The sequence below is a fragment of the Notothenia rossii genome (assembly GCF_949606895.1).
Source record: "Notothenia rossii genome assembly, chromosome: 4".
NCBI lineage: Eukaryota > Metazoa > Chordata > Actinopteri > Perciformes > Nototheniidae > Notothenia > Notothenia rossii.
The window spans coordinates 39,073,730-39,089,899 of NC_136902.1; the positions used below are offsets into that span (position 1 = coordinate 39,073,730).

Here is a 16,170-nt window from a genome sequence, read left to right on the forward strand (position 1 = left end):
TAAAACCAGGCGTTGGTTGCTGTTACCTCAGATGTAGGGAGCACTTTTTCTAATGCTGCAAACTCCTAGCATGTCAACCTCAAGCCTGTTGGCTCGCCTTGCTCTGGGATGGTCTCTGAGTGAAGAAGTTCAGCTAACCAGTATCAGCATTACCTTCAATATGAGGAGTAAAATGGTCAGACTTGATATAATGAGAGATATATTAACAGTATTCAAAGAACAAGATGAGAGGCTGGTTACATTGAGTTACCTCATGGGTATAGACTCTACCCTAGGTAGTAAGGAAGACAATTACTTAGCAAAGAATGAGGATAAAGTACACATGTTCCTACAATGTGGACCATTCCAATGCACTCAAATCACAAACAAGTCAGCAAATAAATGTGGCAAAAAACAGGGGGAACAGAGAATGAGGTAATGCCTTCGTTTGTAATTCAGGAAATTGTGGAAAAAGCCCAAATTATTATAAAATGTGTCTGGTTTGCCAACCTGAAGTCTTTGTAGGTTCTTCGGTTTTTGGGATTGTTTATAAACTAGTATGCATTCAAATGTTAGAACAATTAAAAACTATTATTTAATTTGGCAACACTGCATAACCTAGTAAATACTGACACAATGGTGAATGGTAGAAAAAGCATGACTCATTAACTGACAAAGCTTGACTCAGAATTTGGTCATTCTCAGTTACAATTTATTTCCTTTAGAATACATTACAAAAAGACAACTGGAGAAATGTGAGGATACGTTACAAAACAACATTCCTCTAACAAATAACCAGAGGTTGCTTGCGTTTAGCATTTCATAATTTGACTTTTTTTTCAAAGCGTGTATACCACACACTGAGGGTTTTTTTTAAGCGGTGTGCAAATAATACAACATAAGCCAGTGGAATATCATGTAGTTAAAATAACATACAAAAGAATAAGAAGCAGAACAAAGAAGAGTTGCAAACACACTTCCAAAAAGGCCCCTGGAAGACAGGTGCACCAAACACTTCCAATAAGGCCCTGGAAGACAGGTACACCAAACACTTCCAAATAAAAACCAATGCTTTCAAAAAGGGAGTGTCGAACAACTGAACAACAAATGATGGCTGAGTTAAAAACAGGCTGCTATTACTTGAGATCATTTCTCCTTAATGTCAGTATAATGTACATTTCCACAGCAGCCTCACTGAAACTGGGAAAATCTAATGACCTGCGGTAAGTTTTAAATATAAACTCAGTAGTGTGTGCATGTCCTTGATGGTAGCTTAACAGCAATACAATAAAAAACAGACTTTTAAAAAAGCTGTTAAAAAGAAATGGACATGGCTTTGAAGCGACCTAAATAATGCTGTGGAAATGCACATTATACAGAATGTTTCTAGAGAGACCCGTAACGTGGAGGACGAGTTGAGCTTGCATTAACAAATGAAAAAAGATAAGAAAACATGGAGGCGCATTACTAAAATAGGATATAAAATATACTCATGGGAAATTAAAATAAAGGCGTTCCTCTAATATAAACCTGTTTTACATCAATGTGTGGCCCTCTCTGTAGAGGAGGAACATTAAGGCCCCAATACTCTTTGAAAAATTACAGCTTCTTTAATTTTGTTAACCTTTTAATACTCAACTGTTGACAGTGTTTGACAGTCCTGATCCATTGAATCACAAACAGTATTCTGACTTGAAAGCCAAGTTAAGCTTGGCTAAATCTTTGTTAATGTTGCATTCATTAACAGGCTTGTATAAAACACTCAAACAAGTTGGTCTCATACCATCACATATGACTCGAATGCCAATAATCAGCGTAATGGAACAGAAAGGCCATATACAGTTTATATTGCCCATGGGTAATATAGGAGAAAGAAAGAAGAGAACAGTCACACAGCAGGCCATGGAACTCTCCCAACACTTAGAAAGGCAGGCATACATCGGGGGGGCACTGAAGCAGTGAATTCAGGACAGAGGAGACCAGAAAAAACTACAAACCCTCCACACTAAAAAGGCATGAGTGATTCATGCTCTCTCCATGATTTCATGTATCCTAATCATAAACACTAGGATGGGTCAAATGCAGAGAAACAATTTCCCCACGGGGATTAATAAAGTATATCAAAATAAAATAAAAAAGAAGATCATAGCAGTTTGATTTGAAAGCTTTAACTATGTACTATAATCTATACACTGACTTTGTCTACAGAGCGGTGCAGTGATGATGTGATCTTGTAGGCAGACCCGGAAGTTAGCACAAGGGTTCCCTCGGCTAAAAGCAATGGGATTATTTGTATTGGATTTTGGAACAGACGTTTATGATACGTGCACGTTTTGCTCAGCAGGATAATCTCCACATATTAACACCACTTTTATGATACTTAAATGCAACTGTCAGAAGTAAAAAGCCAACATAATGATCTAAAAAAAAAACATGTCAACATCGCTAATCTAAAGGTGGCTAATATTTTGCGTGTTGGCGTTATGTAGTCAAATGTGTAACTTTTAAGCAACCGCTGTTAGTGGGGTATTTACTTACATATTTCCTTTCGTACAACTAAAACGTGAAAATCTCAAAAGCTTGCATTACCCAAATACTTTATTTCTGGAAGAAAAAAAAACATTAGAGATGATGGAACCAGGAAGTGTCTAAATTCTAACTCATTTCCGGGTTAAGGACTCATTCCTGCACCACTCTACTGCATTCGATCTTTCTTTGTTACCCCTTTAGCCATGTTGGACTTTCTTAGCTTCTCCCTATAATGCCCCAATCAATTGTGCCCAGCTTGGTGCCCCAGAGGACACAGAGAGGGTGTGTTATTTGGCCTGGTCTGTCCCCCCCCCCCCCTCCCCCACCCAGCCCTGTGTGCCCTGACGCTCTATAGCACAGTGCAGCCGCCCTTCTTGCCTCGCCTCTTGGCCTGCAGCGCCGCCCTGGTGGCCATCTCAAACACCTCCCTCACTCCGTCCTTGGTCTTGGCCGAGCACTCCAGGTACCCGAAGGCGTTGATGCGGTTCGCCATGTCCCTTGCCTCTTCTGACTTCACCGGCTCCTGTTGGGATGAACCATAGTCATTAAGAAAAATCATGAAGTCATAGAAATTATGAAAAACTATTTTAAATACTTAGTGACTCAAATCAGATTTTTTGTGCATGTGTGAATGAGATATTTGGTTTTCCCATAACTAAACAGCACAAATCCAAATGTCGGATTTGGGCCAATATCATTTAGTCCACTTTCTATTATGTTCATAATATAGATCCAGGTCTGATTTTTTGCAATGCCACCTATATCTGGGGTGCCGCTCACACGGGAACGTTTGCATTTATGCACAGTATGCGTTTTCAAAAAAGTATTCCGTTCACACGTATTTGTTTCATTTGACGTGTCTGTTCACACGAGAACGCTGGAAACGCTGTAGTACATATGCCGGGACTGTAAGTGGCGCTGTACTTCCACACGAGACCGCTCGAAAGCGCTGGACACGCTGTAGTACATATGCCGGGCCAGTAACTGGCGCTGTAACTTCCGCCACAAAATACACCAAAAGCAGCGAAGAAGACCCCGGAGCATGGTTGCCATGGTTGCCCTTCTGTTTATGCCCCGCAGTGGATTTAGCAACATGTAGTAGTTCATGTAATTCTCCATGTCCACTTGTTGCTGATGGTTGTGGTAGAGGAGCTGTAGATTTTGCACTAACATCTGTAGCATGGTCGAGCTGTAGATGTTGTACTACATCTGTAGCATGGTCAGTAGCAGTAGCACTAGCAGTAGCTACTGACCATGCTACAGCAGTGAGCAGCAGAGGTGGGGAGAGGCGGGGCTATGGCTTCATCTATCGGGAAATGATCGTATAGAGGCGATTACACAGAGCCGTTGAACCCCCCAGAGCATTTCGTTTGCAAATCTATCCAACTTGGGACCCGTTATCGTTTGTGGGGTCCGTTTCTATCGTTTTGTTACGGCCTCGTGTAAATGAAAGGGCTATACGCAAGAGAAACTATGCGGATCGAGCCCGTTTTGTTCTCGTGTAAACGGCACCTGAGTGTAGCTTTTTTTGGGGGGGAGGGTTAACCTGCTGCATTCACCTGCTCACTTGTGGTTTTGGGGGTTAGTTTGGAGTCGAAGATTTCTGTTGACCGCATCTTTCATCTACATTTTCCACCGTATCACACTCTTACTTACTTCTATTGGGATGTATTGTATTTTTGCCTTTTTCTATTTGAATTTAATAAATGATCAAACGAACAGAGTTAATTGGACTTTTCTCTCAATCTGTCCAGGAGTAGCAGCGATTGCTCCAAAAAAAAGCTGCTTCTCTCCATTATCATCTGCTTACAAACCCACTGGCTTCCAACTGACAGTGCCGTTTTTTTAATGTTTATATATAAGCGTCTGACGGGCAGTGAGGTTCATGGCACTGACTCTTCAGGTTTACAAATATTATATTTTGACCTAAATCAAAATATAATATTATTTTCAAAAGCTTTTTTAGTCTGATGCTTCGATTAATTTTAAACAGACAGTTCAACAAAAGGATGCCAACATTTTAAATGTTATCATTTAAATATTTAATTGTTCTCTCTTAGTAAGATCCCATTTTCAATAAAATGGTGTTCTTACCTTGACTTGAAGATGAAGTCCATTTGCCTATCCTTCTGGACAAAAATCTCTATTACTTTTTTGTAAAAGTCCTCCTTATCTTCTTGTAGTTTCAAAAGTTGAATCTTAAATCTAATCGATAGATTTATGATTCGAAAATTATAAAAGTAGGGTAGACATGTGGATATTATCCGGCTGAACAAAACGTGCATTTATCTAACAGTTACGTTTCCCACAGATCTTATTTCGAGCTATTTTCTAAAATCCTATGGAGAAATCTCATTGCTTTTTTGTCGAGGGAAGCCATGCGCAGCTTACTTCTGGGTTTTAGGATGCGTCACTGCACCTCTCTCGTCTCCTCTTCACACACACTACACTTTTCGCGGCACACGTACTTACAGCCAATCAGCTCTGAATTATGTGAGATGACGTATGGTGGGGATGGCAGCTCAGTGCCCCTATGGTCATTATTTTTTTGCCACACACATTGAATAGAAAAAGACTGAGCATGCGCAGTGTAGTTTTTACAGTCACCGTTCACTTAGACAGTGAGAGGGAGGGGCATGATCGTGGCTTGACCCACGTCGCTCAAAACGGCTCAATAGGCACACACTATAGACACTAATTAGAAGAACAAAGACTAAAACAGTAATGTACAGAGGAATCAGATGATTAAACATGATCGTAAAATATATTTTAAGAAGAATATTTTTTGCATTTTTTTGTAATTATTATTTTAATACTTTCTGCTGACACTAGGTGGGGCTGTGCCCCCAATGACCAGTCACCACTGCCAACTGAGCACCTATTTATTCATGAAACTAAACTCTTATTGTTTTATTTTTTACAGCCCTGTGCTGTGTTTTTTCAGTTCAGGACTACGACCGGTTCACACAGAAATCTGATATTGGGCACATTTATAAAGAAGTTTGATCTGACAGTAACGTTACTGTACATGCGGGATAGCTTGTAGTACATACTTAGGTAGATATTATTGATGTATACAGAAAACTCCAGAGGCATGGGATTGAGCTCCATACAGGACTGACCTGTTTCATCTTAGCCAGCTCTCGGCGTGTGTGATCGTCATTACGCAGGTCTTTCTTGTTCCCCACCAGAATGATGGGCACATTGGGACAGAAGTGCTTCACCTCAGGAGTCCACTTCTCCGGGATGTTCTCTGCAACAAGCACAAGAGGTACAAGTTGAACATGGAGCAGATGCACAGAATGTGTGTGAAACTAAGGAGGAGAGGAGGAAGTCTCACCCAAGCTGTCGGGGCTGTCCACGGAGAAACACATGAGGATGACATCAGTGTCGGGGTAGGAGAGGGGCCTCAGCCGGTCGTAGTCCTCCTGACCCGCCGTGTCCCAGAGGGCCAGCTCCACCTGCAACACCACTGCATTACTGCCAGGGAAATCACTGCGAGGGGCGGGGCCAAGGAATATATCAATCTATAAAAGCAGCTTTAGTAGTTTATATACTTACTTTTTCTACATTCTTATGCTTATAGTTATGATGTTTAAGATGAATGCCTTTGCTGGTATATCTGAATTCAAACTATTATGTGTAAACTCATTAGATTTGTTATGTTTTACCTCTAAAAATAAAAGATAAAAGATTGATCAGGAACTCCTGCTTGTGATAATCTGTAAAAACAGTGCATTGACTTTATCCTTAAACTCCTTAAGCTCCTTACACACCAAAGACAAGTCCCGACGGAATGTCGGCTCACGTCGCCTCACGTCTCCTGCGTCTTGGCCATGTTTTGGCCATGCACTGGAACACACCGCAAAGACTTCAGCCGACGGCCAAGTTGCACGTACGAACTGCGTGAGGTGACGTGAGGCGATGTTCCGTCGGGATGTGTTCTTTGTTATCAGTTTGGTGTGTAAGAGGCTTTAAACCTTACCATTCTCACAAGACAACATAATCCCAAACTTAATATTCTTTATATCTTAATTTAAATCGAATATGACATGAGCTCAGAGGCATGCAGAGAATATGATTTACAATTTATTCCCCAGATCTTTACTGTGATTTACATTAAGAGATCTCTCTATTATATATGCATCATGTAAGGAAAACAAATTCAAAAATGGGTTCTATGTGAATGTTATATGTTTGTAAAACTTTTATTAACTCTACATTGGCCATTTTATGAATGATTAGAAAATATTGACCCATTTAGAATGACAAATGGAATGTCTTTCACAGAGCGATTACTCTTTAAATGTTGGGTTCATATGATAAAAGTGGTGTGTGTTTTCCTAAGTAGCCTAGCTTAGCATAAAGACTGGCAACAGGGGAAGACAGTTAGCCTGACTCTGTCCATAGTATTATATTCAAAATCTCCAATTTGTGATTTAAAAGACATGCTGGAACTTGACTGAGGCCAGATTTCTGACTTCTCAAAGTCTTGAGATTCGCTGGTTTCCAGGCAACCATGTGACATGAAAAGGCCTGCATTCAGCTGTCATTATCCAGATGACCAATCAGATGGCGATGGGGTGAGGGAGAAACTTTAGAGGTTTCTCAATACTCTAATTTCCCCTCCTCGACTCCTCGACTCCTCGGTCCTCCGGTAGTGACCCGGAAATGGTTTTCGGCGCGCCATGTTGAAGGACATCTCATTTCTCTAAATGCACATCGAGGACCGAGCATCGAGCGTCGAGGAGGCTCTCTGGAGAAGCTCTAACCGTGGATACACTGATGGGTCCTCCACGGATGCATTTCCGGGAATGGTGGAGGCGTGACGCACGACCGGACTTATCTCAGCCAATGACAGCTCTGCATGCATCCCCTGGATATTATTTTAGTAACTGCTTTCATCGCGACGCGATGTTTCCAGTGAGAACAGATGTGAGGTCCGTGCAGAAAGCAGAGCAGTGTGTATAATATATATCACTCAGTATAACAGACCTACTCTCTTTATTTGCTGTAGTTTAGTAGATATCTACAAACAAAGAGTTGATATTTTTCTAAGACCATTTAGTGCTTCACATAATAAAATACACAACGGCTGTAGCCTGATTATACTTTAGGAGCTGTAAGTGTGTGTGGTACAGTGTGTAGGTGTGTGTGGGTGGTACAGTGTGTAGGTGTGTGTGGTACAGTGTGTATATGTGTGTGTGGTACAGTGTGTAGGTGTGTGTGGTACAGTGTGTAGATGTGTGTGTGTTGTACAGTGTGTAGATGTGTGTGTGTGGTACAGTGTGTAGGTCTGTGTGGTACAGTGTGTATATGTGTGTGTGGTACAGTGTGTAGGTGTGTGTGGTACAGTGTGTAGATGTGTGTGTGTTGTACAGTGCGTAGATGCGGGGGACAGACGGGTCTCAGTTGGTTTGGTGTCCTCTGCTTACTTTTAATACTTGTAAATACAACTTTTAGCCCGTAATTTCAATTCCCCATTTCAGCGATCAGAGAGGGGGGGGGGGGGGGGGGGAATATTTCCAGTCTCTGATTGTGTTACGTTATTATGAGAGTGCTCTCATACTTGTTTGATTCTGAAATGTTATATATTTATATAAATATATGTGTGTGTGTGTGTGTGTGTGTGTGTGTGTGTGTGTGTGTGTGTGTGTGTGTGTGTGTCCGCATCTGTAGCCTGTTATTGTCTCATTATAACGCACTGTGAATGAATCAAAGTAAATATATAAGTCGTCATGAACACATCTGTTCATCAGACAGAAGGCTGCTGTGCCTCCTGTCATCATTAATGGACGTTGCTTTAATATGACCGCTCAGAGGAGAGGAGTTCTCATTTCTCTAACCAACTGCTGCTTCCCCTCCTCTCTCCTCGGCTCCCCTCCTCAGTCCTCCGCTCGCATCTCCTGTGGGCGGGACTAAGTATTGAGGATAGGAGTCGAGGAGGGGAAATTAGAGTATTGAGAAACCTCTTTTGAGTTAAGGACATGACGATATATCGCCAAATATAACCTTAGTGTAGATGAATTGCTCTTCATATACATGTCCCCGATACATTTGATTACTATAAACTGAAGTACACTTTGCCCCCCAGACAGCACTGAGAAGTTTTTTTTAGCAATTTATGATACCGTAATTTTCGGACTATAAGGCGCACCTGAATATAAGCCGCAGAAGCTAAATTGAATGATGTGTACATATATAAGCCGCACTGGACTATAAGCCGCAGGTGTTTTAATGTTTAATTACCATATGTAAGGGTTCGTGCACAGAGGGGATTGTCGGGAAAGAGATGGCTGTTTGAGGAAGCTCCCATTTATTAACCTTTCAACAAACAAGTTGCATATTTGCATAACGTATTCAAGTGTTACCATTTAGTGCAATAGTAGCTACAGACCAGGTACTGTGCTGTGTAAACTGTACTGTATCACATAGCGTTTCAGACACACAAACTTTTCAACTTTCAAACTTAAACGGTGCGCTCCCAGCGCACGTTTAACACTTTTGCACAAACTGTCTCGCTCTCGTAATGTCTGTCTGTCTTGCTCTCGTTCTGTCTCTCGTACCACTCTCGGTTCCACTTTTACTTTTGCGCGCTACCTGTCTCACTCTTTTCCGGCCTCCAGCTTTTCCTGCTGGAGCCCGCCGCTTAAAGGTGGGGGGCGCGGACCGGCCATAGAGCCCATAGAGTTAAAGGTGTTGGACTGTAACCTGTAAAATCCATAGATTTAGGAGGTCCCCTAGTGGCCGTTAGCTGTAAAAATCCATAGATTAGCCGCACCGTTATATAAGCCGCAGGGTCGAAAAATGGGGAAAAAGGCACGGCTTATAGTCCGAAAATTACGGTACTTACACCTTTTGCTCTCCATATTAACAACACTGTTATGATATTTAAAGCATAAATGCAATTGCAAGAAGTGACAAGCTAACATTAGGATATAAACAAATGACATATTGGTCACATGACTTCACGTTAACACCGTTATGCTATCGGCAGCTAATATTTGACGTATAGTAGTCTCATTTGGTTACTTGATAGCAACCGCTATAATTATGAGACGTAAAAGCTTATGGCATTCACCAGTCGGGTATTTACTGGCTTTTTATGGCATTAACAAAAAGCTTACATTTTAGAATCTAACCAAAAATGAATTTAAAAAAAAACATTGACTTCATGATGAGGGAGCCCCAAAGTGCCCACATGCCAACTCATTTCCATGTAAAGGACTTATTGCTGCACCACTCTACTGCCTTACCCCTTCAGCCTGGTTTGAATTGTCTCACTTCTCCCTATAATGCCCCAATCATTGTAACCAACTTGGTGACCCAGAAGACACAGATAACGGTTCAAATGTAAAAAAAGATAACAAGTCTGTAATAAACAGCTTACCTGTTTCCCATCCACCTCGATGTCTGCCACATAGTTTTCAAACACTGTGGGCACATACACTTCAGGGAACTGGTCTTTGCTGAACACTATGAGGAGGCAGGTCTTCCCACAGGCTCCATCACCCACGATCACCAGCTTCTTTCTGATTGCAGCCATCTGAAATGAAAATTAAAGAAAGAAGATATTTTTATCAGCATACAAGATCGGGAAGTCTAAAGGCAAGTAGAGACATGTCATTTAAATGAGACGGTGATGACTTGCTTTTAACACGGGCTGAATGATTTGGAAAATACGTATATCACTGCACTTTTTTGACTGATATAGCAACGGCAGTATGACATTGAAGGGAAAAAAAGGTATAATTATTTGCAAGGAACAAATATTTTTTTCATAAATCTGTCAACCCACATTTTTGCAGGCTAGTACATTTCTAAAGCACCCCAATACTTCATGCAGAATGTTATTTTGACACATTGTATCCTTTTACAATATTGCACCTCCTGCATCGACTTCCCTTTCCCAGAGTAACACCTCTCAGTGTGGCAACAGAAAGCCTTACTGACTCGGCACTAGTGGTTAAGCAATGTGGTTTTATTAAATGGCCGATGCCCATATTTAGAGAGTGGGCGGCCGTTAATGATAATGTTGACAGATTGTTGATGTTCTGTTTGTTGCATCTGAGAAAATACAGCAATTAAATAACAAGTGAGGCACTAACTTGCTGAATTTGAGTCTATTAACCTCTAGTAATTCTCACATTGACTCTGTTCGCTTGAGCCGATTTGCACTCCGTCTGCAGTGCACTTCTTCTAAATAAACAGAAATGTACCAACTAAATAAAGGATCCAAGGTCACCAAATATCTTAAGTTATCAGTATATAGCAGCACCTCCTTTTGCTGATAGACAACTATCATTTTTAAACCTATATAAGGTTCAAGGTTCTTTATTTGCCAAACGAACATAGCTACAGTGCAGTTATGTCTATGAAAATCATGTGTCACAGGATTCTCCAACAGTGCAACGCAAAACACTGATAAACAGAAATATATAGTGCAAATAAATAGTAAATACAAGAAGAAAATAGTTTGAAATAGTGCAATAAGAGTATATACAAGTCATTGAAATATGATTTATTAGGTAAATAGATTAATCATTTTTAAGTAGCAGCCAGATGAATATTGTGGATGTTGTTTCAACAGTTAAGGTGTTTAACAGTCTTATTGCCTGTGGGATGAAACTGTTCCTGAGTCTGTTGGTTTAAATAAGAATAAATAAATAATGTCAATAGTGTAGTGGTATTCCCTGGTGTTGTTTAAGTGAAAAAGTACAATTAAAAAAGAAGTAATACAAATTGGCAGGTTGATTATCTCAAAATGGCCTTTATCTGCCCCATCAACAAGTCAATAGTCAACAACTATAGGCACTATCTGCATCTCACAAATGTATATATTTCTATAATAATCAGCATTTATTCCAGCGTAAAGTATTTACATATAAATTATGTTCTTGCAACATAATCTTGCAGTATTTTATTTCTGCTCAGTTTCTTCTATCAATGTGTTTTATGTCTTATATGCATTGTTGGAAGAGCCTGGGATTTAAGTTGTTCATTTCCATAACAACACTGTAGCTACTGTGCATAAGACAATAAAGCCTTTAAATATTGAATCTATTAACTACACAGAACCAGCAAAATACTAACCATCTCCTTCCCATCTTGCTTGAGAGCAAACATATGGGGCATTATTCTGTTTAATTTGGGTTATTACAAATAGTAACAGAACATTATAATAGAGATAATCATTCTTATTCCAAAAATGACCTTATCAACAGTCTAAATTATTATTGTGGCCGTTGATCCAAAACAGCTATATGTCATATCGGTATGGTCCTCACCACGAGAATAGTGCCTGATTTAAAATTCAGCCAACCCTAATATACATTTTAGTGGATGGATCTAGTACTAAACGCATTCAGATTAAATTATATAGAGCCTGCCTTATAACCCTTTGCTATAAATTAAATACTACAAGCTTAAGAGAATGACATCGAGTGAATAACGTTAACACACCTTCGGCAAATGTTATAGTTATAATATCCTAATACGGCGTTAACTTGAAGTGGATTTGGCAAGTTTACGTTGCATTATCACTTCACTTCCTCACTGCTGTTTGCCTCAAATGTAAGGAGAACATGTATCTGCCAATTTAACCTCAGATTAATCTCGTCGCATTACAGATGATTTACAATCCTAATGGCACATAATCGTCAATAATATCATTTTTGGCCTATGTTTATCTGAATCCGTTACAGTGTCAGCTAACTTCTAGCTACCAGCAGTTTCCATTGCAGCTATAAAGCTAACTACTAGCATGCTAACTTTGCTTAGTTTTTCGAGACAGCTGGTAGCTTGTTGAGATGGATACATGAGATTTGATACCGTACTATTGGTTTTAGCACACATCGTGACATATAAAGCAAGTAAAAGTAGACATATTATAAGTAACGTGAGTCAGGTTAACGTAATTGTACCGTTTTATTGGAGATCCTCGCCTTTCTTCGGTTTTCCTGTCGGACCTTACAGTCCCGCCCCCAGTGCCACGAAGATTGGGTCCGCCCACATTGCATACTTTCTGCCAATGGGACATTCTATGGGATTAGTTTTGTATCATAAAGATAAAGCAACACTTTCTCAGAATAAAAAACTATGACTTTAAAAGAAAAAAAAAACTGAGTCAAGCAAAATAAAATAAATTTCAAAAATAAAAGTTGCAAACAAATCATTTGTGTAATCATGTAAACTATAAGTATTTTTTCTTTGTTTTAACATAAGTTTTTGTTTGCAGTTCTTGTTTCTTCTTTCTCAATGATCAGACTTTTGCTCTCGCTGCAGCACTCTCATTTGCGCTCCTTCACTTTTTGTTTGAGATTCTGACACAAACATCCCAGGTGGGCGGGACTTTCAGGGGTGCGTCCTCATTGGCTATTCAGTTTTTGAGTTACAGCACAGTCCTCCAGCGATTGTACAGTGCAGGTGTTACCGAATAAGATGTGGTCCGAACAACTGGTGATATTCTATAAAGGTATAGGCAGATGTATCAGGGGCGTGGCCTTTGTCGAATAACCAGGAAATACACATTTCGACCGCTTCTTCTGTCATTTACATACATCTTTTGGTATATTTGGCTCCATAGGAACACTTTGATGCACATTCAGTCCCAGTGTGTAAGGTTGTGGTTGCGATGCCGATATGCGGACGCGTACAGCGAGGACTACAAAAAGACACATGAGGTGACTGGGGATGTGTGTTCAAAACATTGCAAGCTTGAATAAATCATTTAAACCATTTATTTTTGCCAGACTTATTACTGAATATCATTCTTAATGTGATACCAAGTCCATCTGAGACCTGTGTACCTTCAGACAGCCTACAAGTGAAGCACACGTTGTTTACTCACAGTTTGAAAGCAGCGTGGAGAAGTCTTCAGCTGTGGAGCTGTGATCCGCCCAGGATAAACTGTGATACGACTTCTGTGGCTTGTTCTTGTTGTCAGTTTTATATGTGTATCATATATCGTTATTAATATGAGGTTGAGTTGATTTGAGACCCGTTTATACTGTCATACCGTCTGTTGGTGAAACATACAGTCTGTCTGAGTTGTTTACACCCATCTCCAACGCAGCGTAGAGAGCTGTGGTAAACAGTGATCTGCTCAGATTAAACTGTGATACGAGTTCTGTGGTTATCAACCAGCGATCATGTTTAATATTAAAGACTACACACATGTATCCCTTATCAAAACGGTATTCTGCACTTTGCCGCACTTATCCAGATCAAATTTGACTGTTTACTCGTTTTGCAAAGATAGAAGCAGAAATGTCATTGCTACATTTAAAGGGATATTTAGAATTTAAAATGCTGCTTGATCGTTAATTTTGTTCTCGGCAAACAATATTATGAATCCGCTATTCAAAAATATTATTCAGTGTCCATCGACGGGAAAACAACAAAAAAGTTCATGCTGGACTCAAACCCGAGTCCCAATAGCAAAAATCCCTTGTGCCATGCGCGTTATGAGTGAGCCACGGCTCAATACGCAACCCAGTCTCATGGCATTTTGCATTCACCAACACGATTTTTAATCTATTGATTCGTGTTCACCAAAACGATTTCCCCCTTTTTTTCGTGTTGCACAGCACGATTTTAAAAGCAATGTATTTCTACTGGTAATGTGTTTCGTGCCTACAGCACGTCTTTTTCTCCAGTCGGGTCGTGGAAGACCGGAAGCTGTGTGGTTCATAAAAACATGTTCTTACTCAATATCAAGCCACAATTATTGCTGTTATTTTAAATCATATAATTTCGGCCTTTTGTTGCCGTCTATGAGGAAAATAAATGGGGATCAGAGCCTCAGAATACTGAAATCTGTATTTTTTGAAATCTTTTTTTCCTTCTAATTTGTTATTCTTTTCAAATAACACACTGTTATTTACTCAGCAATAACACACAATTATCCTTGCTTTTATTTATTGGTTTGATTCCATAATCTCTGGCTTTTTTGCCCTCCGTCAGGAACTGAATTTCAAAATAAAATAACCGGAAACAGACGTAGGCCTCTAGGAGTTTAGGATGGCCGAAGACACTACACTACCCATAATCCCCAGCTATCGTTTAGGACTACAGTCCCCATGATTAATCTTCAAGCTATGGGATTGGATGTTGGAGTGGCAGTGCGCCAAGATTACGCCGAGCGTCAAACAGCTTTTTGAAATTGAACGAAACCACGCCAGACTATCCAAAACTGGAATCGAACGCCCCCCCAGAACTACACGCTGGCTATTGTGTTTCGCAAAATGTTCTATGGGACGTCTCTACTGAACGTTTTCGTTTTCCCCACAATTAGAAGTTGCCAGTATTAAACACATTGGTGTTATCAAATGTAAAACATATAATTAATAAATGGGTGAAAATCGCTTGTGTCCATAATGCGCAGCATTAATATATACCCACATGACAGCTCATTGTTACCTTGTAATTCTACTCCACTACAATTCAGAGGTTAGCCAGGTATTTTTACTCCACTACACTTATTTGAGTTACTTTGTTAGCATTATAGTCTTAGCCTTGTCATTTTTATTAGCCTTAACATGAAGTAACATTAAGTAACCCACAATGTTAAACAGTAAGAGTAGTCATATTTCGTGAACCCTTTGAAGAGTACTGTCACACCGGGGTGTGATCATTCTATAATACACAATTTAATCCCGGGGGAGAAATGCTAACGCTAACGCTACATTAGCATCTGCGATCTTTTCTACTTCATGCTATCTGCACAAATGGTTGACATTAAACATTAAAAAGATCAGGCAGTTCAGAGAGAATCAAAGGAAGGCAGGCAGGCAGCTTTGCATGACATTCTCCTGGACGTGTTTCATTGTGGTGATAGTGAGGATAGTCAATCCCTTGTTTGGCAAAACACTAGTGACGGCCATCTTGGTGTGTTGTTATGAGAGTGCAAGACCAGAGATGTAGTTCATTAAGCGTTTCACACAAACAAATGTGTTACTTCACAGTTTTACGACACATTTTTATTTTTTTGACTCTTTTAAATTGAAAAACATCATATGTGTAATTCGTGGCACAATTCGAACGGGATCGAAAGATAATCTTTCTCTCTCCATTGACTTCAATACATAGGCTTGTTTGAGACAAGCGAGACCTGCGCAGTTGCGATCAACTAGTGATGTTACGTATTGCACCGAGGCTTCGGAGCGTGTGTCGAGTAATTACCGAAGCTTTTTGTGAAGCATGTATCGAGGCTTGTATAGTTTTGGGCCAGTGACGTCATTGATGACAAACGAAGCCTCGCTGTCTGTCGATACCACGTGACTGCTTCAGAAAGCGATTCAGATCAGTTGAACCGTTGAACTGCAACGCTCATAATACCCATGGATGTATAATAAGAACCATATTACCCCTCCTGTACCCGGGCCCGCTGGTGACACGATGGAATTAAAAGAGCTCAAAACCTCACTTATATAGAGGTCGGAACATTTCATAAGTATAAATAGATACAAGCATAAATAAATGTAGGAATAAAAAAATGAATGAATAAATACAGGAATAAATATGTTACAGTGTTTTCATGGAGATTCAGTGTGTATGCTGTGGCTCAGCTGGAAAGCAGTTGACTCACGACCGTAGGGTCCCTGGTTCAACGACTCGTCAATATGTCTTTTTTGTTGTTTATAAAAGCTACAGCTAAATGTG

General features: G+C 40.1%; 1 protein-coding gene across 1 annotated transcript; it reads right to left on the reverse strand.

Annotated features, from left to right (window-relative positions):
- Nucleotides 1–669: 669 nt before the first annotated feature.
- On the reverse strand, nucleotides 670–12,532 carry rhoaa (ras homolog gene family, member Aa). Its single transcript, XM_079674151.1, has 5 exons — nucleotides 12,432–12,532; nucleotides 9,899–10,054; nucleotides 5,849–5,969; nucleotides 5,631–5,761; nucleotides 670–3,031 (listed from the first exon to the last, which is right to left on the reverse strand). The coding sequence occupies exons 1-5, from the start codon at nucleotides 12,525–12,527 to the stop codon at nucleotides 2,858–2,860; spliced, it is 678 nt and encodes a 225-aa protein (XP_079530277.1). The 5' UTR covers nucleotides 12,528–12,532; the 3' UTR covers nucleotides 670–2,857.
- Nucleotides 12,533–16,170: the final 3,638 nt, after the last annotated feature.